Source organism: Camelus bactrianus, chromosome 33 (assembly GCF_048773025.1).
Source record: "Camelus bactrianus isolate YW-2024 breed Bactrian camel chromosome 33, ASM4877302v1, whole genome shotgun sequence".
In the NCBI taxonomy this organism is placed as follows: domain Eukaryota; kingdom Metazoa; phylum Chordata; class Mammalia; order Artiodactyla; family Camelidae; genus Camelus; species Camelus bactrianus.
In genome coordinates, this window is record NC_133571.1 from 14,068,228 (window position 1) to 14,094,310 (window position 26,083).

General features: G+C 50.6%; 2 protein-coding genes across 4 annotated transcripts; both read left to right on the plus strand.

Annotated features, from left to right (window-relative positions):
• Positions 1 to 3,080: 3,080 nt before the first annotated feature.
• Positions 3,081 to 12,181, plus strand: C2CD2L (C2CD2 like). 3 transcript variants are annotated; one of them, XM_045515577.2, is made up of 14 exons: positions 3,081 to 3,868; positions 5,888 to 5,983; positions 6,358 to 6,477; positions 6,655 to 6,765; positions 6,851 to 6,967; positions 7,062 to 7,173; positions 7,313 to 7,421; positions 8,120 to 8,184; positions 8,275 to 8,402; positions 8,494 to 8,668; positions 9,377 to 9,478; positions 9,623 to 9,759; positions 9,847 to 10,140; positions 11,098 to 11,234. In XM_045515577.2, exons 1-14 carry the CDS (start codon positions 3,515 to 3,517, stop codon positions 11,098 to 11,100), a joined length of 1,923 nt encoding a protein of 640 aa, XP_045371533.2. In that variant the 5' UTR covers positions 3,081 to 3,514; the 3' UTR covers positions 11,101 to 11,234. The 3 variants fall into 3 exon arrangements, with proteins under 3 accessions (XP_045371533.2, XP_045371532.2, XP_010951733.2); XM_045515576.2 differs by having other exon boundaries at positions 3,083 to 3,868; positions 9,847 to 10,132; positions 11,098 to 12,181; XM_010953431.2 differs by having other exon boundaries at positions 3,083 to 3,868; positions 9,626 to 9,759; positions 9,847 to 10,132; positions 11,098 to 12,181.
• Positions 12,182 to 15,454: 3,273 nt separating this feature from the next.
• Positions 15,455 to 25,886, plus strand: HINFP (histone H4 transcription factor). The gene is given in 11 exon segments (XM_074356828.1): positions 15,455 to 15,552; positions 20,783 to 20,961; positions 22,174 to 22,400; positions 22,661 to 22,772; positions 22,952 to 23,104; positions 23,639 to 23,716; positions 23,805 to 23,925; positions 24,009 to 24,147; positions 24,239 to 24,363; positions 24,892 to 25,240; positions 25,242 to 25,886. Coding segments are annotated over 10 exon segments (1,557 nt in total). The 5' UTR covers positions 15,455 to 15,552; positions 20,783 to 20,792; the 3' UTR covers positions 25,326 to 25,886.
• Positions 25,887 to 26,083: the final 197 nt, after the last annotated feature.

Sequence of the window (26,083 nt, forward strand, 5' to 3'; positions counted from 1 at the left end):
TGTGGATGTGCATGAGTGCGCAAATGTGCCTCTTTGACTGGAAATTCCCTAAAGGCAAGTGTTTTCTGTTGCACAGGGTGTCCCCATGGTGCTAAGGACACACAGATATCTGTATACAAGGCATCATCACACATAATGAGTCTGGATCTGAAAGAGGTACAGAGGGCAATAGGAGAGCATGGAGGGAGCAATTAGTTGTGACCAGGGGAAGAGAAGTCCTTGAGGAAGAGTAGTATCTCCAAAGATTTCAGTAGGTGGCAAGGATGGAAGGGCCTTCTGAACAGGGAAAGTAAGACTCCAGGAGCAGGTGTAAAGAAGGAGCTTGTGGGAGCCCCAGCAGAGGCACATTCAGTTATCTTATGGATCAGGAGCGGGCTGAAAACTCCCTGGAGGTCTGAGGAACAGTCTGTATCTATTTCCTGTTTTATTAGGAAGCCAATCCTAATAAATCTTCCTTCTCTGCCTGGCATTGAGAACCTTTGTCTCTTTCTTCTCCAGAGTTCATTAACCCTCCCCAACAATCCCTGGTGGATGAGGGTGGGGGACTTGATCAAAAACAAGACACTGGGGATTCATCGTCCACACATACGTTACTATCAACATGGTTACTTGGATACTTGTTGTGTAATCTGAATATTTTTGTTCCCATTGTAGTAAATGCACAGTTGATTCCCAGACTCACCAGGAGAAACAACAAACACATGACCTGGCCACACTTGAAATTTTGTGCCTGTCCTAGTATAAGTTCAAAGCATTTGCCTGAAGGCTGGAGCTGGTCCTAGGGCTTACAGATCAGGTGAGATGTCAATGGCTTCAGCTGGTTTCTTGGGCTGAGCAATGTTTGAGATGTGAATCCCCTACTAGGGAGCCCTGGGTGCCTCCCAGTGGGCAAGGCCAATGCTCTGTTAAGTCTGATTGCCTGACAAAGCCTGTCCCATAAATGTTTCACATTGCCTAAAAAGTCCATGAGACAACTTTGGAGAGTCTGCAGCTGTGACACTTGCAGGACCGTATCTGTGGCTCTTTCCAGGCAGCTGAATTACTCTTTTTCCATTTCTTCCTGCTTCTCTCCTATCATTGTTAGCTGAAAGGAAGCCCCAAGATCTCTGGTCCCATTGGGATGACGTGAATGAGTTTGCAAAAGATAGAGATGTAGAATATATTCTATACAATATAGAAATTCTGTGTTGTAAATTGTAATATTTTCTGTTAGACTTCTTAAAATTACAAAGAATTTGCTAATCCCTACTATGTGCATGGAAAACTCTGCAGTACTGTGGGGACACAAAGTGATATAAATGCATTTGTTTCTCCCAAGGAGTCTTCATCATATTAAAGCACCTTGATTGAATACTTGGGAAGAGAGATGCATAAGACAGGGTCCCCACTCTCAAGCAGTTTTATGGTGAGTGGGAAAACAGACATACAAACAACCAGCTAGACTACAAGGGAGAATGAAATAAGTGCTAGAGGTCTAAGTAACAAGCCGATGGAAGACTGGGAGGACTAACTAAGGAAACTCACATAAGACTGAAATTGTGAAGCAGTATCTGGCAGCAAAGGACCAAGTGCTCAGTGGAGGAGTTGAAATAAACCCAAGAACTCGGAGAACTGAGATGAATACCGAAGAAGGGTTCTTGGGGGAAGAGGGTCTTCATTGTGAAATCGCCTGGACAACTTCCCACATAACCTGCTCCCGAGCCCTAGCTGGTCTGCCCACTGACAGCTTCCTTCTGCATCCCTGAGTTCTCTCCTCCCTTCATTTCATGCCCTCTCCCCTCAAGATTAAAAATCCACACTCTTGGAATCCTCTGTTGTTTTTGGAGTCCAGTGATGATGCATGGAGAGAGAGGAGAGAGGGGAAGAGGAGCATGTTGTTGGCATAGGGCCCAAAACAAGGTCACCCCATCACCCCCATCCCTTACAGGGAAATCTGGGAGTGCCCCAGGCTTTCCCACCACCTCCTCTGGCTCAGGTACCCTGTTGTTGACCTGCCAGGTTCTGCCTAGCTCCACAACCCCACACTTCAGAAGACATTGTTTACTCCCATGAACTAATTGCTCAGACTAATGACTGGTTATGGGAGAGAGAGAGTTAACACCTTCCTGTTTACCTCTTTAAGGAAGACCTTGCCATATGTATACGGAAAAGAAGGGCATCTTGGGGAATGGGGATTCCTTTGAATCCTTTTGTAGGATTTTCCTTCCCCTGCCTCCAGAAAGCAATGACAAGCCTCTGTCTACAGGGATGGAATCCATGCCCTTAAATCTAGGGAAAGGAATGAATCCAGAGGCCAGAGTGTACCTATAACATCATTTTTTGGGTGTTTGCTGAGATAGCACATATTTGAATGGTGGGGTCTTCTGGCTGAATCTATTGATAGTCCACTGTTACATTGCCAGCTCCCTCCTCATTACCACCCCCTCTACACGTGCTCCATAGGCAGGAGCTGTTACTATGGAAATAAATTATTTTAAAAAACAGAAGCAGCCTCAGGCTTGGGAAATATCTCCAGAACAAACCCACAGGAGCAAGGAGGTTAACAGGGTGTCCCTGGGTCCTGGTTCCAGGGGATGGGGGTGGAGGGGGGGGTTCAAAAGTCCATGTTCTATTCTCCACCTCTACCAGGTTCAGGTTCTGCTTTCTCTCTGGTCGGTATCAGCTGGACCTCTGCCAGGCACTCCTATGTAGGAGGGATGCTCTGCACCCACTTACCCCGGGTCTAGCTTCTGCCAGGACATGGGAACCAAGAAGCTGATGAGCCTGGGAATGTTAGGAGAAGGGGTCGATGCTATCCACAGGGGTCACCTCCTTAACCCCACAGGCATCCAAACTATAGAAAGCTAAGCAGCGTAGGGGAAAGCAGAGGCGGCTTCTCAGGTGAGTGAAGTTACTCCTGCCTACTCTTGCCTTGAGCTTGGGGGAGCGGGAGTACCCCCGGTTCCAGGATGGGGCGGGGTAGTTAAAGATCCCGCCTATTTTCCACCCGGGAGCCTCTTCCCTTTTCTACTGGTCCTCCCATCCTCTTCCCAGCGCTGGAGCGCCGGGCTAGCTAAGCCCCGCCCCGCGCGGGTGCGGCTCCTTTAAGGGAGGGTGGGGGCGGGGGGCCGGCCGTGTTGTCAGTGTCAGCTCTGCGCAAGCAGCCCTCCCGGAGCCGGTGCCGGCCCGCGAGCCCCAGCGTTTCTGCAGACAAGTCCCCACCCGGGTCCCACGGAGCCCGCGCCGTGGGAGGAGTCGGGGGCTGGCCGGCGACTATCCCTGGTGGGACTGCCGGACCAACTGAGGAGGGCCCTAGACCACGGAGACAGGGACCCCGGCGTCGCGACCCCCCAGGAACCTTCTCTCCTCGATCTGTGGCACCCACTAGTACCGGGCACCCAGCCCCGGAGAGCCCCGGATCCCGCGCGCCCAGCCCCGGGGGAGCCCGCCCCCGCCCCGCGGCCCGCCCGGGCCATGCTCCCCCGGGGCAGCGGCTGAGCCCCAGCCGGAACCGGGACTGGAGCCCGCGCGGAGCATGGATCCGGGCTGGGGGCAGCGGGACGTGGGCTGGGCGGCCCTGCTGCTCCTCTTCGCCGCCTCGCTGCTCACGGTGTTCGGCTGGCTGCTGCAGTATGCCCGGGGCTTGTGGCTGGCGCGGGCCCGCGGGGGCCGGGGCCAGGCACCCGCCTTAGCTGCCGAGCCCGCCGGCTCCCTGCGGGAGCTGGGCGTGTGGCGCTCGCTGCTGCGGCTGCGGGCGACTCGGGCTGGCGCCCCTGAGGAGCCAGGCGTCCGGGGCCTCCTGGCGTCGCTCTTCGCCTTCAAGTCTTTCCGGGAGAACTGGCAGCGGGCTTGGGTGCGAGCACTGAACGAACAGGCCTGCAGGGATGGGGTGAGTTGGACAGGAGGACCTAGGTGGTCCCCTCACTCAGCCTTTCCTTCCAGTGGAGGGATTGCTCAGGCCACGAGGGCCAGATGGGGGTGGGGATCAACTGGGGAACCTCATGGCCTCTCTTCCCCTCTGGGATCAGAGCACAGGGTGCAGGTGAGCCTGGAGGTTGTAGAAATCCTGCTATGTCCCACATCCTCTATTCTTGTGGTCTAGGTACTCTCTGGCTCCAAACCGTGCACAAGTTGCCGTTCTCATAGCAACGCTAATCCCTGTGCCTGAGGGCACTTCCGCCTAGCCTGGGTGCTGAGCCTGTGTGTGGGTGGGGGGTGGGGGGCAGGGGTAGAAAGGAGACAGGTGCACCTGTGCAAGGAATTTGCCTGGTTCTCATGCCACCACATCCAGTCAACACCTCATGCCCCAGATCCCTGGTGTGATCAGGCAGGTCTCCAAGGAGTCTGAATTCCTCCCTAACCCATCCCTCAGTAATTTCAACACTACAGTCTAATGCATCCTTTTCCATGCTACCTGCAGTGCATGCGTCCAGAGAAAGATGTTCCACCGGAGAGCAGATTGACAATCCATGACCCTCCTGGTAGATGAGCTCTAGAGCTGCCCCTTGAGGGTCAGTCACAAGCCAGCCCAGCCTACTTCCTCCCATTTCACCATGGGCAGCTGGCCTCCCAGGAAGTGGGGCAGGAAGCGTGGTCATAAGACCGAGGTGTGGTGGGAGGTAGAGGCCTCCCTCTCTTGGGGTCCCCTCCCATCCTGGCCCAGTAATCTCTCCTTGCCCTCACAGTCTATCCGCTCGTGGCTCAGAGGGCTCTCCATTCTTAGCCACTGCTAGTCTGAGGTTTTTACTCAAGTAGCACCTCAGATGCCTGGAAACAGAAATGGCCACACAAGAAATTGCTCTGCATCCTCTGCCCAGCTGGCCAGCAGAAAGCCAGATGGCATCTGTCAGTCTACACCCTGAACTCATCCCTCCACCCAGCTCTCCCTGTACCTTGTCCCTGGGTCAGGAGCGACTCTCCAGGGCAGCTGACTCAGCTGGACATTAGCCTCCCTTGCAGGGGGTGGGGAGACTGGGGTTCTGAGCATCCATCTCCCTGGGCCTGGCCTTCAAAAAAGACAGCTACAGGAGCAGAGAAGTTGGCCTCCCCTGGTTTGCCAGGCAAATGAGCCCTGTGAATTTGTTTCCTCCCATCCCAAGACCCAAGGACGGGATGCCAACTCAGTCTGTGCCCCCTCCTCAATCCTTCTTCCCCTCCCGCTCTCCGGATGGGGCTGCAGCAGGTTGCTTCCACTGCTGTGAAAGAATTAGGAAGCTCTTTCAAGACCTGAGCTAAGCAGCTTTCTGCTTCCTAATACCACCCTGCTGTCTGCCTTGAAGAATTAGCCAGGCCCTGTCCCTTGAGCCCTCTGAGCTTGCTTCTCTTCCTAGTCCCTCTGGTAAAGTTCCCCAAAGCCATGCTGAGCTAGTCTTCATCTCCAGGAATATGGATAGAGTCATACTCTTCTGCTTCTACATCCTATTTACCTGGAGGAAAGCTTAGCCTCATTCCTCCAGCTCTTGTCTTGAATAAGTGACCCTACTGCTTTTACCCTTAGCCCAGCCATGTCTCTCTCTGCCCAGCTATGATATGTAGGTGGCACCAACACCTTTATTATTTTATTTCTATGCACACCTTTCTTTGGGGGTAGGGATGGGGATGGAGAGGAAGGCAGAGGGAGAAGAGGGAGGCTCCTGGCATTCCAGGAGGAATCTAGGGTCTTCAGGGCAAGGTGATCCAGTCTCTGAGGTGCTCTAGCTCCTCAGGTCTCCCTAGCAGCTGCAGGCCCCTGGAGGGGCAGGGTTGGAGGGGAACACTTCCTGTCCTAAAGCTCTGAGCCAAGGAGGGGCCAGGAGCCAGCCTGCAGCTGAGGCCTCTGCAGTGCCACCACCCAGCCAGCAACTGAGTAGGCCAGCCCTGCTGGGGACAACTCCAGAGACCTCATCCTATGCCCACATTACTCCCTCAGAGCTCCATCCAAATCGCCTTTGAGGAGGTGCCCCAACTCCCACCCAGAGCCAGCATCAATCATGTGACCTGCGTAGACCAATCAGAGCGCACCATGGTAAGGGTCTGATGGGCACTGCCTTCTTTAGGGGTAGAGGGGAGATGATTCCAAGTTCCCTTTAGTCTGAGGGTTCTTAACCTGAAGTCTCTGAATGCCTTGGGGACCCAGGATTGGCTTCAGGAGGTCTGAGAATCACACTAAAGTTACATGCAAAACATAATACATGTGTGCATATCTGCATTTTTCTGGAGAGAGGAGTTTTTGGCTTTTATCATCTTTTTATGGGATTGTGACCCCAAAAAGGTGATTTGCAAGGAAAATTGAAGTGGGAGGGGTCTGTTGACCCACTGTAGGGCAGGGCAGGGCAGGGTAAGTTGAGTACCCTTCCTCTGTGCCTGACCCTCTTTGCCTCCATGCCTCGCCTGTCCCAGGTGCTGCATTGCCAGCTCTCTGCTGAGGAGATGATGTTCCCTGTCTCTGTGACCCAGCAGTCCCCTGCTGCCGTCTCCATGGAGACCTACCACGTCACTCTGACACTGCCACCAACACAGGTGGAGGGGGATATGGGAAACTGAGTTGGGCAGGGGGTGGTTCAGTTGCCTCAGCCTTTTTGGTTTAGTTCCTCTCTAAGATGGAATTTGGGAAGGGAGGGTCCTGGGTGGTTGGGAGTAGTTGGAGGAGTCTGGCAAGTCAACCTAGTCCCTTTGTCCTTTGTCCCTTGTCCCCAGTTGGAAGTCAACCTGGAGGAAATCCCTGGTGAAGGCCTGCTTGTATCCTGGGTCTTCACTGATCGTCCGGATCTCAGCCTGAAGGTGCTTCCCAAGCTGCAGGCCAAGGAGGTAAGGGGGCAGGGCTGGGAGGGGAGAGACAGGACAGGGAGGAGGAGGAAGAGCTGGGGGCCCCACCTCCTTGTTCTCCCTGCAGAGAGGTGAGGAGCAAGTAGAGCTCTCTACTATTGAGGACTTGATCGAGGATGCCATAGTCAGCACTCAGCCAGCTATGATGGTCAACCTCAGGGCTTGCCCTGCCCCTGGAGGCCTGGTGAGTAGGCACTCAAAGCAAATAGTTTGTATGCATACTGTCCCCAGGGGCCTGGGTCAGGATTCTTGTTCCTTTTACCTCCTTCTGCTCTTAGGTACCTAGTGAGAAGCCACCCACGGTGCCCCAGACCCAGCCAGCCATCCCCAGACCCACACGGCTATTCCTAAGGCAGCTTCGAGCATCTCATCTGGGAAGTGAGCTGGAAGGTGAGAGCCAGAAGCTTCTGGGCGATTGCCAAGGCTATGGTTGCAGGCACTTCTGGCTCCTCCGCCAAGGGTATGGCCTCTCTACTCAATGGCTTCTCATCTTGGATCTGAACATCCTCTAATTTCTGGTTCCTCTCAGGCACTGGAGAAGTGTGCTGTGTAGCTGAGCTCGACAACCCCATGCAACAGAAGTGGACCAAGCCCACGAGGGCTGGTCCTGAGGTGGAATGGAGCGAGGACCTGACACTGTAAGGAGTGGCTCCCCAGCCCCCACCCCTGCTCTCACAGGCAGACTGAGGCTCAAACCCTTCCAGCATAGCCCTGGAAGGAATCAGCTGTGTTTTTCAGTAAACCTTGGTGTGAGCCTCTATTGTATGCCAGGCTTTGGCCTAGTCCAAGTGACCAAGATACAACCCCCCCCCCACCAATCCCTGAGTTGATCACAGGCTCAAAGCAGAGGCAGATGTATGGAAAGAAGATGGTATAAGTGCTTCAGTCTGGGTTCACACAAAGTGCTGTGGGAGCACTTAGGCGGGGAAGATTAATTCCCATAGGAATAAGGATCAGAGTAGGCTTCATGGAGGAGGTGGCATTTAAACCACACCTTAGAGCAAGAGTAGGATTTCAACAGAGTGTGAGAGAAAAGTGTTCATGGCAGAGGGAACAGCTTGAACAAAGGAAAAAGAGGGTCATTTGACATAGAGAGAGAGGCTGGGAAGACAGGGTAGGGCAGGAGCAGGGAGGATCTGAATGTCCAGCGGGGGAGTATGTCTCTGCTCAGCCCTGTCCCATTCTCTGGGGAAGAGAGAGTGTTTGGAGAGTGATTGGAGCACTGGTTCCACCTTATTTACAAAGCTCTCTCTCTGCCTCTGGCCTGTGATCAACAGAAGAGTGGATACAGTTTGCTAATGTTCCCCCTCCTTGCCCCACCTCTTCTTGGCCACAGGGATTTGGGCCCCCAGAGCCGAGAGCTGACCCTCAAAGTGCTGAGGAGTAGCAGCTGTGGAGACCGTGAGTTTGGGGCAGGAAGGAACACCTCTGGGTGGGTGCTGAGTGGGGACTGATCATGGGCCCTGCTCACAGTGCCATCTCTTACCCCAGCTGAACTCTTAGGCCAGGCCACACTGTCTGTGGGCTCCCCTTCCAGACCACTGTCCCGAAGACAGGTGTGCCTGCTCACCCCTGGGCCAGGGAAAGCCCTAGGGCTGGCAGCCACCATGGCAGCAGAGGTGAGAAGCGGGACCCCTGGGGGATATGGGAGGACACTGGGGGAAGGCCAGCCTTTGAGGCCCACCTCTCTGCTCTTCCACCCCTTGGCAGCTTCAGTATGAGGAGGGCTCGCCCCGGAACCTGGGCACTCCCACCTCCTCCACTCCACGCCCCAGCATCACCCCTACCAAGAAAATTGAGTTGGACCGGACCATCATGCCTGATGGCACCATTGTCACCACAGTTACCACCGTCCAGTCCCGGCCCCGGGTAGATGGCAAATTAGGTAAAGAGGAGGAGTCTGGGAGCCCAGCTCTAGCCAGGGGCCCCGGACTGCAGATCTGTGGCAGGACAGGGGAAAGGGCAAGGAAAGCCCTAATTCCAACTCCCCCTGTTTTCCAACCATGTCTTCCTCGTTGTCCTTGTGTCGCTCAAACTTTCTCTGACATCCCTCCATTTCCCCAGCTAGCCCTCTCCCCCTTCAATCCTGAATCTCCCAGCCCCTTATACTATATTCTCACAGTTCCACTTCCCCAAGTTCCCATCTGTCTTTTCACAAGTCTCTCCCTTTCCTTTCCCCAGCCCTCTTGACCCTCAACCTTCCAGTACCCTGTGGGACGCTCCAACAAACCCAGTGGTCTCCGTGGCATTTCCCCACTCCCAGAGACCTTCTGTAATATTTCTCCCAGCTAGGGGTCCCATGGAATTCCCTCTGCTGCTCCTGGGCCCCAGTCCCATCTCCGCAAACTTTCAGTAGATTCATGGCATCTCCCCATGCCCTCAGTGGGCCCCGTGTTGCTTTCCCACACTCCCACTGGTTTCCATGGTGTCTTTTTGTCCCCACAGTATCTTCTTAATCACCCCTGTGATTAACCATCCCTTAGTCACCCCTCCCCTCTGAGTCAACCAAAGTTTGCATCTCAACGAAAAGAGTGGGGGGCTGAGGGCCACTCTAAATCACCTCCCAGCTCACTGACCCTCCCCCACCCACCAGACTCCCCCTCCCGCTCCCCGTCCAAGGTGGAGGTGACTGAGAAGACGACAACCGTGCTGAGTGAGAGTGGTGGCCCCAGCAGTACCTCCCATAGCAGCAGCCGTGAGTAGGGAGTCGGGAAGTGTGAGTGTTGGTTGGCACTGGGGCCCCAGAGTCAAAAACCACTTAGGGTGGGGCACGGGAGTTCAAGTCCGAAGAGGAGCTGGGGAGGAGTCAGGCTATCCATCTTCTGCATTCATCATCCAGCAGGGGAGAGCCACCTTTCCAACGGCCTGGACCCTGTAGCAGAGACAGCAATTCGCCAGCTGACTGAGCCCAGCGGGCGGGCAGCCAAGAAGACACCCACCAAGCGTAGCACACTCATCATCTCTGGGGTTTCCAAGGTAACAGGGCTCTGGGGAAAGGAGCGAGGCTAGGGAGAAAGCCCTAATGGGTCACTCCTGCCCATTAAAACATGTCCCTCCTGGCAGGTGCCCATTGCTCAGGACGAGTTGGCACTATCCCTGGGCTATGCGGCATCCCTGGAAGCCTCAATGCAGGATGAGGCAGGGACCAGTGGAGGTCCCTCTTCACCCCCCTCAGACCCACCAGCCATGTCCCCAGGACCGCTAGATGCCCTCTCCAGTCCCACAAGTGTCCAGGAAGCAGATGAGACAACACGTTCGGACATTTCTGAGAGACCGTCTGTGGATGACGTTGAGTCGGAAACAGGATCTACTGGTGCCCTGGAAACGCGCAGCCTCAAGGATCACAAAGGTGGGGAGGTATTAGCAACCCACCCTTCTGTTATACCCAGTTTCATCACCTGGGTCCTACTGGACACTTAGGGACCTGGGAGCCTCGGGCGAATCTCATCCTTCCTCCCCTAAGGGATGGCCAGAGTTCCCAAGCTAGAGTAGAGAGTGGGGACTTGATACCTTAGGTCCTGGCCTGGATCCAACAAGCTTGGGTGCTGAGTAGAGATGTGAAAATATTTTCCCTTACCTCCATTTTCCTTTCTTCCTGGATCTATGCACATATCTTCCTTTCCTTGTTTTCTTCCCCTTTCCCTTTCATTCTGTAATCTTTCCCCCTGAGTATAAGAAATCCTACCCCAGGCTAATCCTAGGAGTGTCACAGTAAATGGCTAGCTGTGGCACTTATTCTAAATTCTAAGGTTGAAGACTTGCCCCCAAACATCCGCAAACCTCTGCCAATGAGTCTATCACCCATGAATGTATTTAACTATTTATAATTTAAGCCTGCATCACTTCTTGGGATAATGAGAGTCCTTAGTACAAAGACTGCTGTGTAAGCAAGCACCTTTCTCATTATATTGGTCCTGAATTTACCTGTTTGAAGTTTTCCAGTCACACTGCTTCCTATTCACATCCTGGAATTTGGTCAACAAGTCAGTACCAACCCACTTCATCCCTTCATGATTTTATAGGCTTTTAGGAACACCCTCTGCTCAGCCTTTGTCTTTCTATAGTAAAGAGGCCCAATCATCAGTCTGTCCCCACAGAGCAGCCAGCCCCAGGACATTCCTCCTCAGGGCCAGCGATCAGGAGTGCACATGGGGTCCCCTGAGCTCCACCACGTTTTCCTCAGGAAGGATACTGTGCATGTTTGTTTCTGTTCCATATCTTGGATCCCTTCATGCTTGTCCTTTCTGTGCTCCCCACCTCCCCCTGCCCCAGGGGGCTCTTCTCTCTGCCTCAGCCATCCCTCTTCCCCCACAGTGAGCTTCCTGCGCAGTGGCACAAAGCTCATCTTCCGCCGGAGGCCTCGTCAGAAGGAAGCTGGTCTGAGCCAATCACACGATGACCTCTCCAACACGACAGCCACACCTAGCGTCCGAAAGAAGGCTGGCAGCTTTTCTCGCCGTCTTATCAAGCGCTTTTCCTTCAAATCCAAACCCAAGGCCAATGGCAACCCTAGCCCCCAGCTCTGAGGGCTCTGCTCACCTCCTGAACTAGGAGAGGGCAGGAGTCCTCTCAGCCCATTCCCCACACCCTCTTCCTTTCCCCTTCCTGGATTCCCAAAGGCCTGGGCCAGGGAAGCCCTCTGGGTTCCAGGCAGCCCTGTCCACCCTGGGCTGTGGGGCCAGTTGGAAAGGTATTTGCAACGGGAAGCATGGGAGAGGTGGACACTCGTTGCTGAGGACACAGAAGAGGGAGTGGGTGGCTGGGAGCAAGAGGAGGCTCTGTCCTGGCGTATGTGGGCCTTCCTCAGACCCGTCCGCCTGCTGTTAACACCGGCCCCTCGGAGGAGTGCCAGCGTGCTCGGCTCCTCTCTTATTTATTCTCTCTTCTATTTATACGTGTGGTCCAGGGCCCTCAGTGGACAGATGACAGCAGGCATTCCTCCCGGGTGACCCTTCTTTCCTGACCCAGGAGGGTAGGCAGTTCCCTCTGGGAGGAGGCTCCCACACCTCCCTCAGGTCCCCACTCCGACCAGCACCAGTATCTGCCTCTGAGGACACTGGCAGCTCACAGAAAGCCGGGCTGGTGCCCGGATTGGGGGGCAGGTACTCCCCACCTCCCTGCCTCCCCTTCTGCTCCTCACCCCTCCCTCCCCCTTTATAACCGTTTTTTGTACTTGATGCCTTCTCTGTGAGCAGTGGCTCTGTTGGAAGGAGGGAGCCAGGAGCCTGGTGGGAAGCCTTCCCCAGAGAGACGGCTTTAGGGGCTTTATTTACAGACTGCGTGATGCTAGAGCAAGAGCAGGGCTGCCCCTCTGTATGCTGGGAGATGATGATGTCCATTGCTGTGTGATGGCTTGGAATTTAATTTATTAAATTAAAGTCAAATTGGAGTTTATAAAGTGGACAACTGGTCATCCTTTGAAATGCTAGGCTAGGCTGTGGTGGTAATGAAGGGGGAGGATCAGAGACAGGGGCCCAGATGTGAGGTGGGGAGGTAAGTGACATGTATCTTGGGTCTAAGAAGTTCTGCAGGGAGGAAGGGACATGTACAGAGAGGATGGGAGAAAGAGAGTCTTTGAAGGGTGAAGTTGTAGCAAAAATGTCAAACAAACAAACAAAAAAAGTCCATGGACTAGTACAGGTGTCTTCATTCCCCTCCCTTGAATAGGCTGCTCCTTCCAGACTATAGGAGCATCCAGAGTGCAGACTCTGGATCTAGACAGAAGAGACAGATTGGGAGGGCGAAGTCTTGTAAGGGTTTCACCATAATAAGAAGTCTTTAATTCCTAAATGTGGGCAAGTTTCAGGGAGTTATGGATACTAGCAAACTCTGAGAGCCTGGTTCCTGTTCTCTGGGACCTCACACAGGACTTGAACCAGGCAAACTGCTGCAGGATGTCAGACAGACACTGGACCAGGAACAGAAAACCAAAGTGTACCACAGACACAGCAAGTGACCTTGAACAGTCCACTTCTCCTTTCTGGACCTCAACTTCCTCATCTCTAAAACGAAGGGTGCCCTAGATAATCATTCAGGTCACTTCCAGCCTTGCCATTCTGACTTACTACATCACGGGGGCTGCAGGGCACCTGCCTTTGGGTAGGCAGCATGTAATTGTTAATCTTCCCCATGCTCCTGTCCATACTAGTCAGAGAATATGGGATATTTATTAAGGATGGCAGAAGATGGATATTTGGTTAATTTGCATTTAGTGACATGCCAAATTCTATGTCATAAAACTCAAAGAGATTTATCAAGCTGCCTCCCCTGATCTAAGAAATTCAACTCTTAGTTCACAGAGGAGTGGTTTGTTTACCAACATGACAAGACAGCTAAACACACTGAATTTTTTTAAATTTTGAAGTTTTCTTTTCTTCTTTTTTTTGGGAGGGTGGTGAGGAGGAGAGAATTAGATTGATTTATTTAATTTAATGGAGGTACTGGGGATTGAACCCAGGACCTCCTGTATAATAAACAAGCATACTGCCACTGAGCTCTACCCTCCCCTCCAAACACACTGAACTTGAAATTTCACAAGAAACTTTTGTTAATGGTAGGACAGGTATTCAGATTCCTGTTGGACCTATGGATTGAGTGGATGGTGACTGGAAGTTGTACTTGACTTCCAGTGCTGAGCTGCTTAGAACCTCAATGCAATCACGTATTTTGTAATGAGGAAATGCCTGATCACATTTCAAAAACAGAGATTTAAAAAATGAACACAAAAGAAACACAAAATACAACTTAATCAGCTTTAGCCATTTTACACTTTCAGAAGAGATCAACAGCTTTTGATGAGTATGAATTGTGCTTTAAGATTTTGTGTCAGCTTTTAAAGAACAAATCTCCGGATATGTCAGAATTATCCAGCCAAAATTGTGGCTTGTTTTCAAGAGAAGCAGATTGAGATGGAAGTTAAACTATGCTAGACAGAAAGACACTGTCTCAAATTTTGGAAACATATGTGTGGATCCCAGAGCTATCCAGAAACTTTTGCTTTGTAAAAATTGAGTCTACACAGCTCTGTGAATGAACTTTTTCTTCATGAAATTGCTAAATTAAGGCTAAGAGCCATCTTTAGTGGTGTAAGTCTGAATTAAAATAAAGTTAGCTGTGTGGTTTTGAATGGATAAAGTTGATAAAATACATTTTTGTTACTTTTGAATTACATTTTAAAATAGGGACAGAGCTTAATGCACTGCTGTTAGTAAGTAACTTCATGCACAAATTTCTGATTATACTATGACACGGCTATTTTATATAGCATCTAAGTTCATTTTATTTATACTAAATATTTAATGTGTTTTCTGATTATATAAATTTATATATGTTTCTATTTAGGCTAGAAAATAGAACACAATAAATATCAATACCAATGAACTTTACTAAGGTACATAATTTTTTAAACAAATATGTCTTGAAGTCTTAACTGAGTTTCAGCAACTAAGCTAAGTGACGGAGTTACAAAGGGTGAAGAACACACAAAGTCCCTGCCTGCCCTCACAGAACTCAGGCTGGTGCACAGTACAGACAAGTAAACATGCAAATACAACACAATGTGATAGAGCCGTAATGGAGAATTACAGGAAAGGGATGCCCAGGAAGACTTCCTGGAAAAAGAAGCATCTTCGCTGAGACCAGAATGAGTAGGAATCAGTCTAATATACGTGGGAAAGGGAGAAGGGGAAGATTGTTCCAGGCAGAAGAAACAGCAAGTACAAGGCAAGAGAGGAAATGCGGCTAGCTGTGGTGGAGAAACCGAAAGAAATGCGGGGCTGCAGAGCAGAGAGTGAGGTTGAGGAGCACTCAAAACACCGCTGGAGAGAAGTATGCAGGACTCAGATGCTGAAGGATCTAGAAAGCCTCAGTGCGGTTTTGGGGCTTTGCCCTCAGGCCAACAAAATGCCTTTGAGTGTTTAAAGCAGGGTGATGGTTTGATCAGATTTGCTCTTTGTTAAGGTCACTTTGAGCGCCCCGTCGAGAATGGTTTGGTGGGAAGCAGGAGTGCACGCAGCGGAACCAGTTAAGTTAGCGTAGACACCCGGGCTGGACGTCGTTCATAAACTAGAGAGGGGGCGGCGAAGATTAAGAACGAGGGGGAGGGGGGATTTGAGACATCCTGTGTTTAAGGGGGTAGAATTCACAGGACTTGGCAATGACTCGGATGTGACGTGTGAAGGAGTAATCAAGCATGACTGCCGGGTTTGACTTGAAGGAGTCGTTCACTGAGTCGGGTAACACAGATAGAAGAGATATGGGGGAAAGATAAGATGGCACAAGAAATACTGATATTTAAGAAATAAGATTAAGAGGGTGAAGGACCCCCAGTTTGAGCCGAGCAGGGATGACTGCTCTGGGCACCGAGCACTGCCACCTCCTCCACCTTGCCGCCCACGCGGCCAGCTAGGGCAGTGAGCAACGCGATGAAGGCGACCCTACTCCGCGCACAGTCCGAGCCTTGCGCATGCCCAGTGGGTTCTGTGCGCCGAGCCTGCGCAGTTGGGGGAATTCGGGCCCTTGGGATCCCCGCCCGCTCGTAGCCTGCAGCCCCTAGGCGCCGGCAGCGCTACCTCTCCGCGCTGCCCGCCGCCCGGCACTCCCGCCCCTTCCGTGTTTTGGTCGCGCACGGGTTCCGTCAGTCCCAGCTGCGATTGGCTGCTAGAGGGATCCGAGAGCGCCGATTGGCGGTCTTCGGCCGTCGCTCAAGCGCCCTCCCCAAGACGGTGTGAGGTGGGAGGAGAGCTGAAGAGACCCGAGAGCCGGCAGACGGTAAGCTGAAGGCTCCGGGCTTGGCGGGGTGGCGTCGGGCTACGCTCTGGGCCGGCTGCCGATGCTAGGCTTTCCCCCGGTCGCTTCGGCGAGGCTTTCTCTTGTAGCACGGCCAAGCTGGTCGGCCTGGCGCCTACAGCGTCCCCGGCCGGCAATCCCGACTCGAACTTCCCTGCTTTCCAGGCTGGGGCTTCACTGCCGCTGACACACGGTCACCACCAGGTCTTAGGGGGAAGCCTGCGCGGCTGCGGCTGAGAGGTTTACCCCTCTAGTCGGTCTCCTTCCTTCCTTCCGAATTTTACCCGTGCCCCAGGGGCCCGGTCCTCACCGCTTAGTGCAAGCCTTTCCTGTTTCGCCTGCCCGTTGGGATTTCTTCCGGTACAGCTCTCCCTCTTCGAGCGCTTTGTTTTGGTTGTTATCTAAACACATCAGTCTTATTTCTTCTGGCCAAATTGTGAGGCCTTAGGAGGTTCTGGACCTGGGTCCCTCCTTTTTTTATATACTATTCAGGGTTCATTCGGTGCCTTGAGTTAGAATTTATGCTCCTAAGTACTTGCTGATTGCTTCTTACTATGACTCATTGATGCAGGAAAAACGGATGTGGGGCGTGAGGAGTGCCGTGTCCCAGGCTTCTGGTGAGCCCCTGGGACGTGCCTTGTCAAGTGTGGGTCCTTGATTTCGCACAGGAAAGAATTAAAGAGCGAGCCACAGTTGAGTAAAGGTAGATTTATTCATAGAGCTACATTGAAAGGCAAGAGAAAGGCCACGAGGTGTGGGGGTTGGGTGCTCAGATTAAAAGTAGGTACATGCTCCATAGACAAGAGTGTGGGCCATCTCAGAAGAGGGAGACAGAGTGGTCGGCCCTGAGGCACCGTGTTGCCAGTTTTTATGTCTTCAGGGGCTTCATACGCTAATAAGTGAAAGGACCAATCTAACTAGTCTGGGGAAGGGGCTGGGATTCCCAGGAAGTTGGCCATTTCCCACTCTGACTTTTTGTGGCTAGCTTTGGACTGCCATGGTGCCTGTGGGCATGTTATTCACCATGTTAATATATTACAATGAGTGTATAATAAAGCTAAAGATCTTCTAGAAGTCAAATCTCCCACCATGTTGAGCCTCAGTGCCTACTGGGGGTTGAATCTTTCACCATTTTGATGTTAATTGCTGTAGCATTCGTTGAACGGCTGTGCCCTGCCCTCTTCCTGTCTCATCATGATGAAAGGAAGTTTTGGAATCCTTGAGGTTGTTCCTTTCTAGGTCTTTTCGTAGAATTCGTCCTTTGAGCATCTCACCCCCAGAAGCAAGGATACGATAAGCCAGCACATGTTGAGTTCCAGCGGTGTTATACTAAGCATTTTGATATCCATTATCTGGCTTAACAAATAAATCAATTCAGTGAGTCAGGCATGATTATTCCCATGCTGCGTGGAAAACCTGGGCTTAAGTAACTTGCCTAAGGTCACATAGCTAGTAAAAGTTGGAGCTTTCTATCAAATGTGTTGAATCCTTCGCCCATTGCTGTGATATCAGTATCCTATTTTACATTTAAGGAAACAGAGTCAGAGAAGCTAGGTGATCTGTCCAAAAGTAAAGTAGTAAGTTACAGATTTACTTAAACATTAAAAGAGCATGTAGTAGGTACACGCTGGACCTGAAGTTAGAACTGAACAGAGTACAGGCCAAGATTTCTAGAAGCTTACAGCTTATTGGAGGAAACTGACAAAATAGCTACTCAATAAAACATGCTTTGGGTATTTTGTATACAGATACAATGTCTGTGGGGATGAGAGAATCAGACAAGAAGAGTGTCGACTGAAAGTACAAAGCCTAAAAGTTGAGATGTTTTATTCAGTTGACATTTCTGAGGACTCAAACTCCTTCGAGCCCAGGATGGTAGCCTCCCAGATGGCTCTGAGGGACTACTCTGAAGAGGTAGGGGAGGAGCCAGGATATATAGGAGTTTTACAACAAAGACCAGGTAGTCGGAACGTTAGAAGATTACTTGTTAACTGAAGAAAATCAGACACCTCAAGTTTAAGAATTTAGCGCTTTTCTATCTATGGGAGGGAGCAAACATTTGGGCTCACTGAAATCATTTCTTTGACAAGCACCTAGCTGTCACATTCTGAGTCCCCTCAGGCTGCCAGAGACCGGGCTGCCTGTTTGTCTTCACTGTAGGGGGTAGCAGCAGCGACTGATGACTTGATGGCTTCAGCATTCTTTGTTTACTGATATGGTTTGTAGTATTCATTCACAAGAGGTAAGATGGGAAGATGTTGGCAGAGAATGGAGCCAAACTCCCTGGCTCTCAATTCTGTCTGCATCACTTCCTAGCTTTGTGATCTGGGTAAATTCCTTAACCTACCTGGGCCGTTTCCTCATCTGTGAAGTGGGGTAATAATGGTGCCTACTTCAATAGGGTGGTTGTATCAATGAATTTTTATACATATAAGACACTTAGAACAGTGCTTGGCATGTAGTAGATACTAAATAGCTATTATATTCTAGACTGAGCAAACTCATTTGAGACAGGAAACTTGAACCCAGGTCTTCTGAGAACCCTCATTTGCATTCTTTGCTTATAGAAAGAGGAGTGGGGACCAGAAAGTTACTTTGTCCTACAGCTCCCCAGGGTAGAAACAAGCAGGGCACAGGGAAAGAAAGTAAAGAAAGCTGGGGGAACAGTGAAAGAGGGATTCAGGGAGCTTTGCCTTAGTTTCAAGTCATTCTGTATATCTAGAGAGCCTGTCTCTTGGGCCTTATCCACCAGTCTGACAATAGCTATGTGTTTAGAATATTTATGCTTAGCCTTGTGCTGGACACAGTACAGGGACATGGGCATGATGTGGTATATACTCAGAAGCAGCTAATGTCCAGTTGGGTAAATGAGAATAGAACACAAAACAACCATGAGTGACCATGGGCAGCATAAAAAAAAGGTTGAGGTTTTCTGGTTTCATCTATGCTGGCCATCAGACCAAGAAGCAGGAGTCATCTGAGGGGCTGGATAGTTTAGGAAGGCTTCTTGGAATGTAGTCATATCCTCACATTTATTGAGTGTCTTGAGGGTACGAAGCTCTGTGCTCATGCTGGGAATGAGAAGTGAAGAGATGGTCCCTGCCCTGAGATGCTCCTAGTCTAGAGGAGACACATTCCATTCCATTTAACAGGATGCTGGGATGAAGGTGTGTGTAGAGTGCTGTGGGTACAGGGGGTAGGGTATTTCACCTGTACCTGGGTGAGTTGGGAAAGGGCTCACCGAGGAGGGGACATTTGGGCTTGAAACATGAGTAGAAGTTGCTTAGGCAGAGAGTTTTAGGAGAATGTAATGTGTTTAGGAACAAAAATAATTGAATGAGAGAAGAAGAGGGAATTAATAGACAGGTGTCGGGGGAAGAGCACGATCTTTGGATTAGAATCAAGGCACCAAATGAAGGGAAGTTTGGAAGAGGGCTCTCTGCAGGGCTGACACATGGTAGGCCCTCATATGAGTTAGTTTCCTTACCCAGCTCCTGGCGAGGTAAGTTTAGGCCAGTTGAAGAAGAGCACTGCATGCCATGCTCAATGGACTTGATTCTGTAGGTAGCAGAGGAGGTTTGGGCTGTTATGTCTGACTTTAGACGACTTTCCCTACCTTTTCTTCCCCCAGATTATGAAAGTAGTCCACATTTTCTCCTAATAGGGCTTCAGTATTATTCTGTGAGCAGCCCAGCAACCCCAGGTACACACACACCCCAGAATGCCAGGGGTGACTGGCTGCTTCTCAGAGGAGCAGCAAGGCTGTGGATTAAGAGGGGGTTTCTTTGGTAAGCACTTAGGTATAGTAGGTTCTTATACTTACAGACGTGAAGGATTTTATGCATTTTGTATTTTCTGGGTTTTTCCTTCTCAGTATGTAGTTAAGTTCTTTTTCAGAGTTCCCACCTATTTCATATAGACCAGAGGGAACACTCCCTTCCTGGGTACCACAGTGTGGTCAGCAAGAATCAGTGAGAATCCTCAAGCAGGAGACAATAGTCAGGGGACAGAGTCAGGGCCTATTAATGTTCTTTCTCCCCCCAGAGATTTTGCTTGCAGTGTCATCTGTCATTCTGTTTTGTTTTAATGAGGAAAACTATTCTTTTATTGTTCCTAAAACTCTGCTCCCAGAACTACCCCCATCACAACTAGGGTGCTAAGTTAAAAGGGCAGATTTCTAGCTTTAACCCCATCCTTCCAAAATCTGAACCTCTAGGTGAGGGCCTGGAAAACTGCATTTGTGTGCATATTAAAGATTGCGAACTTTTAGTTTTTCATTCAGCTTTTTCAACAAATATTTATTACATGCCTAAGCATGCCTAGTATACACCCAGTATATAACTGGACAGATAACTGCCTCTTATGTCAAATGGAATTTACATTTTAGTTCAGAGGATGTTAGGGCAATGGTGGAGTAGACCACTGGATAGATTAGGCAAAAGGAGTTTGTATGACATTTTGAAAGTCTAGTGGGGAACTTATGACCTGATACATTAAGAAATAAGGAGCTTCTAGGCTCATCTGTGTGGATTAGAAAGAATATGGACTTTGGAGTCAGTGTGACCTATGTGTGGTCTTGAGCAAACCAGTTAACCTCTCCAAGCCTTAGGGCCTTACCTACAAATGAAGTTAAAAATAGTACCTAACTCAGTGGGTGGTGTTGGTAATTAAATGACACAATGTAAATAAAGTGCTTAGTAAGATGCTTGGTGTACAGGAAGTGTGAAATTAAAAGCAAAAGAGTTTGTTATCCCTATTTCAAAGGTGAGGTTGTTCAGGAGTAGAAGGGTTAAGTTACTTGGCCAGGGTCATGCAGCTAAGTGGGTGGTGGACAGAGGAGTCTGGATTTGAACTCCAGTCATTCTCCAAAGCCATCTCTTTGAACTTGAGCATTGTTCTGCCTCCTGTAGGAATAATTTCTTCTTGGCAGGTTGCTCTGAAGCTTCTTGAAAAAATGTCTGTTAAAGTTCTTAGCTCAGAGCCTGGCACACATTCAATAATGTTAATTTGTGTTCTCCTTTCCCAGGGACAACAGACAGCTTCCAGAGGTTTGAGGAACCAGTACTCCATCCTCATTGAAAAGGCATGAGGTTTCTCACAGGTCACTGGGAAAACGCCTCCTGATTCTAGGCAGGCTGCCTGCCCAGCTGTTGACCCCCAGCAACACTTGGGTGGAATCATTGCAGCTGCTGATTTCTTTCTACTCCTCTAGGGTGAAGGCCATGCCGCCTCCTGGGAAAGTTCCCCGAAAGGAGAACCTGGGGCTACAGTGTGAGTGGGGGTCCTGTTCTTTTGTGTGCTCGGCCATGGAGGAGTTCTGCGAACACGTTACTCAGCACCTGCAGCAGCACCTGCAGGGCTCTGGGGAGGAGGAGGAGGAGGACCCGCTCGGTAAGGGAGCAGGACACAGGAAGGGAAGGCGCTCACGGGATGGTGGAAAATCTGATTTTCCTTGCCCCAGAGGGAGAAGGCAGCCTGCAAGGGCAGTGGTTTATTTTCCTAATTATGTGGGAGTTTTTTGTTTGTTTATAAAAACATTGCAGATTGATTATAGAAAACTCATTCAACAGAGATTATGGAATGAACCTGCCATCGAAAGTCAATTATGAGCAATACTTAGTGAACATTCTTTCTGACCTCTCTCTGCATGTGTATACATAAATTAGATAAATATGATTTTATTTTTTAAAACAGGATCATATTGTACAAACTGTTGGCAACTTTGTTTTCACTCCAATTAGGTATACATTTTACGTCATAACCCTGTACACAAAAGTTAAAAAATACTTAAGACAATACTTGCCTTTATTAAATGCTATCTGAAATGTTCAATCTTATTTTCTATCATTTAAAAAAATGTGGTTTGCTATCCCCTAAATTGATTCCACTACCCACTAATGATAAACAACACAGTTTGAAAAACAGTGTTCTATAGGAAGTACAGATAGAGCTCTCGTTCCCCCACCTCCAATTCTGTTTTATGTCTAGTACCTGTTAACTATAACTAATAGCTTCAAAAGTCAAGTAATACTTATACAAAAGAGAAATTAGGGGATTATTATATTTTCCTAAGTATCTACTTTTAAAACAAGTAAATCCCTATAAAGCATTGAAAATACGGTGCTCAGAGAGATGCAAGAGAGACAGGAAATGAATTGGAGTAGTCAGTGGGCCTTCTAGAGAAGGCAGAACATGGGAGAAAGAAGGGCTTTCGGTTTGACAGGAAGGAGTGGGAGGTGTCCCAGGGTCTTCCTGGAACAGCAGAAACTCCGAGCACATGTCAGCCACACCTGTCGTCTCTGCGTCGCTGGCACTGGGCCTTGTACACAGTCCCCCTGACTAGACCACACTTGCCCTCCACCTCGTTGCAATCATACACATGATTATTTGATGTCTTTTTCTCCCTGACTGAAAGTTGTGCAGGGGCAAGGACTTTTACTTGTTGTATCCCCGGTGCCTGGCACACAATTAGTGGTCGTTAAATACTGGTATTTGCTGAATGAACTCCTGGTAGTTTAGTCAGTCCAGCCTCCTCACTTGCTGCTAAGTGAACGGAGAGCTTTGGAAAGTATCACACTCTTCCTTCTAAACCCCTTTCTGCAGAGGAAGAATTCTCCTGTTTGTGGCAGGAGTGTGGCTTTTGTTCTCTGGACAGTTCTGATCTCGTCCGCCACGTCTACTTCCACTGCTACCACACCAAGCTGAAGCAATGGGGGCTGCAGGCCCTGCAGAGCCAGGCTGATCTCAGCCCCTGCATCCTGGACTTAAAGAGCCGCAACCTCATCCCTGACATCCCTGAGCACTTCCTGTGTCTGTGGGAGCACTGTGAGGTCAGCAGGCAGAGCTGGTAATAGGGATGGAGGGAAGTTGGGGATCTTAGCTCAAGATGCCTTGACCCTTTCAGGGATGCCCAGTATTCCTGAGGTTTCTGCTAGTATCCCTCTTCCATTTCCGGGTAGCCCCCTCGCTTAAACTTCCCTGTCCCCACCAAGTTAATTTGGGAGAGAGCCAAGAAGCCCTCTTCGGACACCTAAGTGTAAGAGTCCCTCCACCTACCCTCAGTCCTTACCCCAAGTTGCACCTGGCACAGAGCTCCTTCGACAATCCCGAGTGGTTCTATCGGCACGTGGAAGCACACAGCCTGTGCTGTGAATACCAGGCAGTCGGCAAGGACAACCACGTGGTGCTGTGTGGCTGGAAAGGTAGGGCCACTCCTTAATTTCTGACCTCCAAAGAAACCCTGGGGTTGCTAAGGGGTTAGGGCAGCTAGGGGTGGGGCCAGTCCTACAGGGCAAGGTTGGCTACTTGCTGGAGAGACTTGGGGGTACCACAGCCTACTCTGAGGGTTTGTGGCTGGACCCGACTGGGCCTTCCTTCCCAGACTGTACCTGCACCTTCAAGGACCGCTTTAAGCTTCGAGAGCACCTCCGCAGTCACACCCAGGAGAAGGTGGTGGCCTGCCCCACCTGTGGGGGCATGTTTGCCAACAACACCAAGTTCTTAGATCACATCCGTCGCCAGACCTCATTGGATCGTAAGTAATCAGAGTAGAAGGGGAGCGGGTGCAGGCTGTCCTGCTTGGGGTAGGGGTTGGAGGCATATTCCCAGGACAGGAGGCCCCTGAAGTTATCTGCGACTTGGCTACATCTGCCTTGAAGGCTCAGTCATCTGCCACGCACAGTCTCTGCTGATTGAGACTCATTAGACACTGTTATTCCGTGCTTACTGTGTGTCATAGCTCTTCTCAGTGACTCCTCACAGCAGCCCCATGAGGTAGGCTTCTTATCCCCCTTTTTGCAGATGAGGAAACTGAGACTCAGAGAGGTTAATCATTTACCTGAGATCACACAGCTAGTAAGTGGTCAAGCCGGAATTCTAATTCAGGTTTTCGAGTCCAAGTCCCATGCTCTTTCCACAATACTATGTCCATCCCTAGTTCCCTAGGCTCCCCTTTTCTCTTGGGGGGAGGTTTCCTTCCACCTGGGATGGTTCCCCCCTCCCGGGTTCGCTCTCTTTTGCCTCTTCACCATCCCCCACAGCCCACCCTTTCTTCTGCCCACCCCACCAGAGCAACACTTCCAGTGCTCTCACTGCTCCAAGAGATTTGCCACAGAGCGGCTGCTGCGGGACCACATGCGTAACCACGGTGAGTGGCCAGTCACCCCCATCCTCCTGGCCTGCCCTCCGAGGTTCCACTGGCCCTCAGATCACAGCCTGCTCTCTGCCCCTCTCAGTGAATCACTATAAGTGCCCTCTGTGCGACATGACCTGCCCGCTGCCATCCTCCCTCCGAAACCACATGCGCTTTCGCCATAGTGAGGACCGGCCCTTTAAATGTGACTGTTGTGACTACAGGTAAGGGGAAACAGGGCCCAGAGATCAGACTCAATTTCCAGGGTCCCCCATGCCCTCTAACCTTTGCTTACCTCTCCCGGCAGCTGCAAGAATCTAATCGACCTCCGGAAGCACCTGGATACCCATAGCAAGGAGCCAGCCTACAGGTGTGATTTTGAGAACTGCACCTTCAGTGCCCGCTCGCTCTGCTCTATCAAGTCCCATTACCGAAAAGTGCATGAAGTGAGTGGGGCTGGTGGTAGCGAAGGGCCTGCAGAAGTGTGGGGGAGCCAGGAGGAGAAGCTGGCCTTACTCTCCCTCTGCTCCCCATCAGGGAGATTCAGAGCCAAGGTACAGATGCCACGTGTGTGACAAATGCTTCACAAGGGGCAACAGCCTCACTGTACACCTTCGCAAGAAGCACCAGTTCAAGTGGCCTTCAGGACACCCCCGTTTTCGGTATGTCTTTCAACAACCCCCTCCTTCCCACATTTTTCCCCATGCCATTCAACAATTTACAGACCTTGAATTTGATGATCCTTTGGTATCAACCATCTCCATTTAGGCTCAAGGAACCTTGAGAACAGTGGTTGGGCAAAGATTATTTTTCTGATTTTTGTTTTGAATCTAAGGCACGATGCCAAACCCAATAAATGATGCCAGAAGTCCTGCAGCCAGAACCAGAGCTAGGGCCTAAGGGTCCTGATCTGTAGCTCCATGGCCTTCTCATAAATCCTTTGACAATCCTACCATCCAACACAGATCATTTCTCTCCTTCCTCTCCCCTCCCCCTCCATTTTGAGTAAGGATCCATCTTGCCTTTTCTTCTAAATATTCCAATAAAAATCTTTTTTGTCTTTTACCTCCATCACTTAGAATCCTAGGGCTTCTTCCTTCCCTCGTATTGTCTCCTACCTCACCAATCTCCAAGCCATTTCTGCCTCCCCCTGCCCGTGTTTGCTGCCCCCTGTGCTCCCCCTTCACCAGGTACAAGGAGCATGAAGACGGTTACATGCGGCTGCAGCTGGTTCGCTATGAGAGTGTAGAGCTGACCCAACAGCTGCTGGGGCAGCCACAGGAGGGATCGGGCCTGGGAGCATCCCTGAATGAGAGCAGCCTGCAGGGGATCATTCTGGAAACAGTGCTGGGGGAGCCAGGACCTCAGGAAGAGGTGGAAGAGGCTGAAGAGGAAGAGGAAGGCGGGGGCAATGAGCGGGCATCCCTGGCAGCCTCTCAGGACACTCCCAGCCCTGTCATCCACATGGTGAATCAGACCAACACCCAAGGCGAACGAGGGATTGTCTACTATGTGCTGTCTGAAGCCCCGGGTGAGCCACCCCCCAGCCTCTGAGTCCCCCTCAGGGGGTGTCATTGAAAAGTTTCAGGGACTAGCTGAGGAGCTGGAAGTCCAGGTGATGTAATGATGTAAAGGCTGCAGCGCCTGACCATTGCTACCCCCCAGGCGCGGGGTTTGAGCCCGGCTGGTGGCAGTACCCCTAGTGGGTCCAACAGATGCCTTAGGAGTGGTGCCGAGAGCAGTGTGGTCCACTCTGGACCCAGCTGGCATCATTTGGCAGACTGACGTCTTCCCATTTCTGCCACACCACGATTTGTGGGGATCCTGAGGAGTTTGGATTCTTTGAGGGGGGTACCCTAGTTGTGTCTGTTCTTGTAATGGGGTAGTGTCAGGCTTAACCATAACCCCCTAGATGTGCGGGAACAGTGGTTAAAGTCCTTCAGCAACTTGAATCCACTCCCATCTTTAGGGGACCCTAGGTCCAGGGATGACATGTAACTGGTCCTTGCAAGGGCCCTTTCTTCACAATCATCCGAGGCGTCATCAACCAGCCAGTCGTTTCCGTCTAAATGGTTCTTCCTACAACCCCAAGAACTTACATGGTTATCCTCAGGGATGGCATTGGAGGCACTGAGCGTGTGCGTAACATTTGTTTTTGGTAATAAAAGAAAGACTTGGGCTGTTACTCATTTCTTCTTCCTTACATTTGGTGGTATTGCCTAGGTAATGAGGAGATATGTCTGCCCAGATGACAAGCTGAATGATTAAGTTTGTTCCCCTTTTAGGGACTGGGATTTGTTTTTGTTTGAAACTGGCCTCTTGTTCCCTGCTCTCCCACCCCTGCCTTACCTTTGGTGAAACTTCTCTATTTCTTCTCGGAAC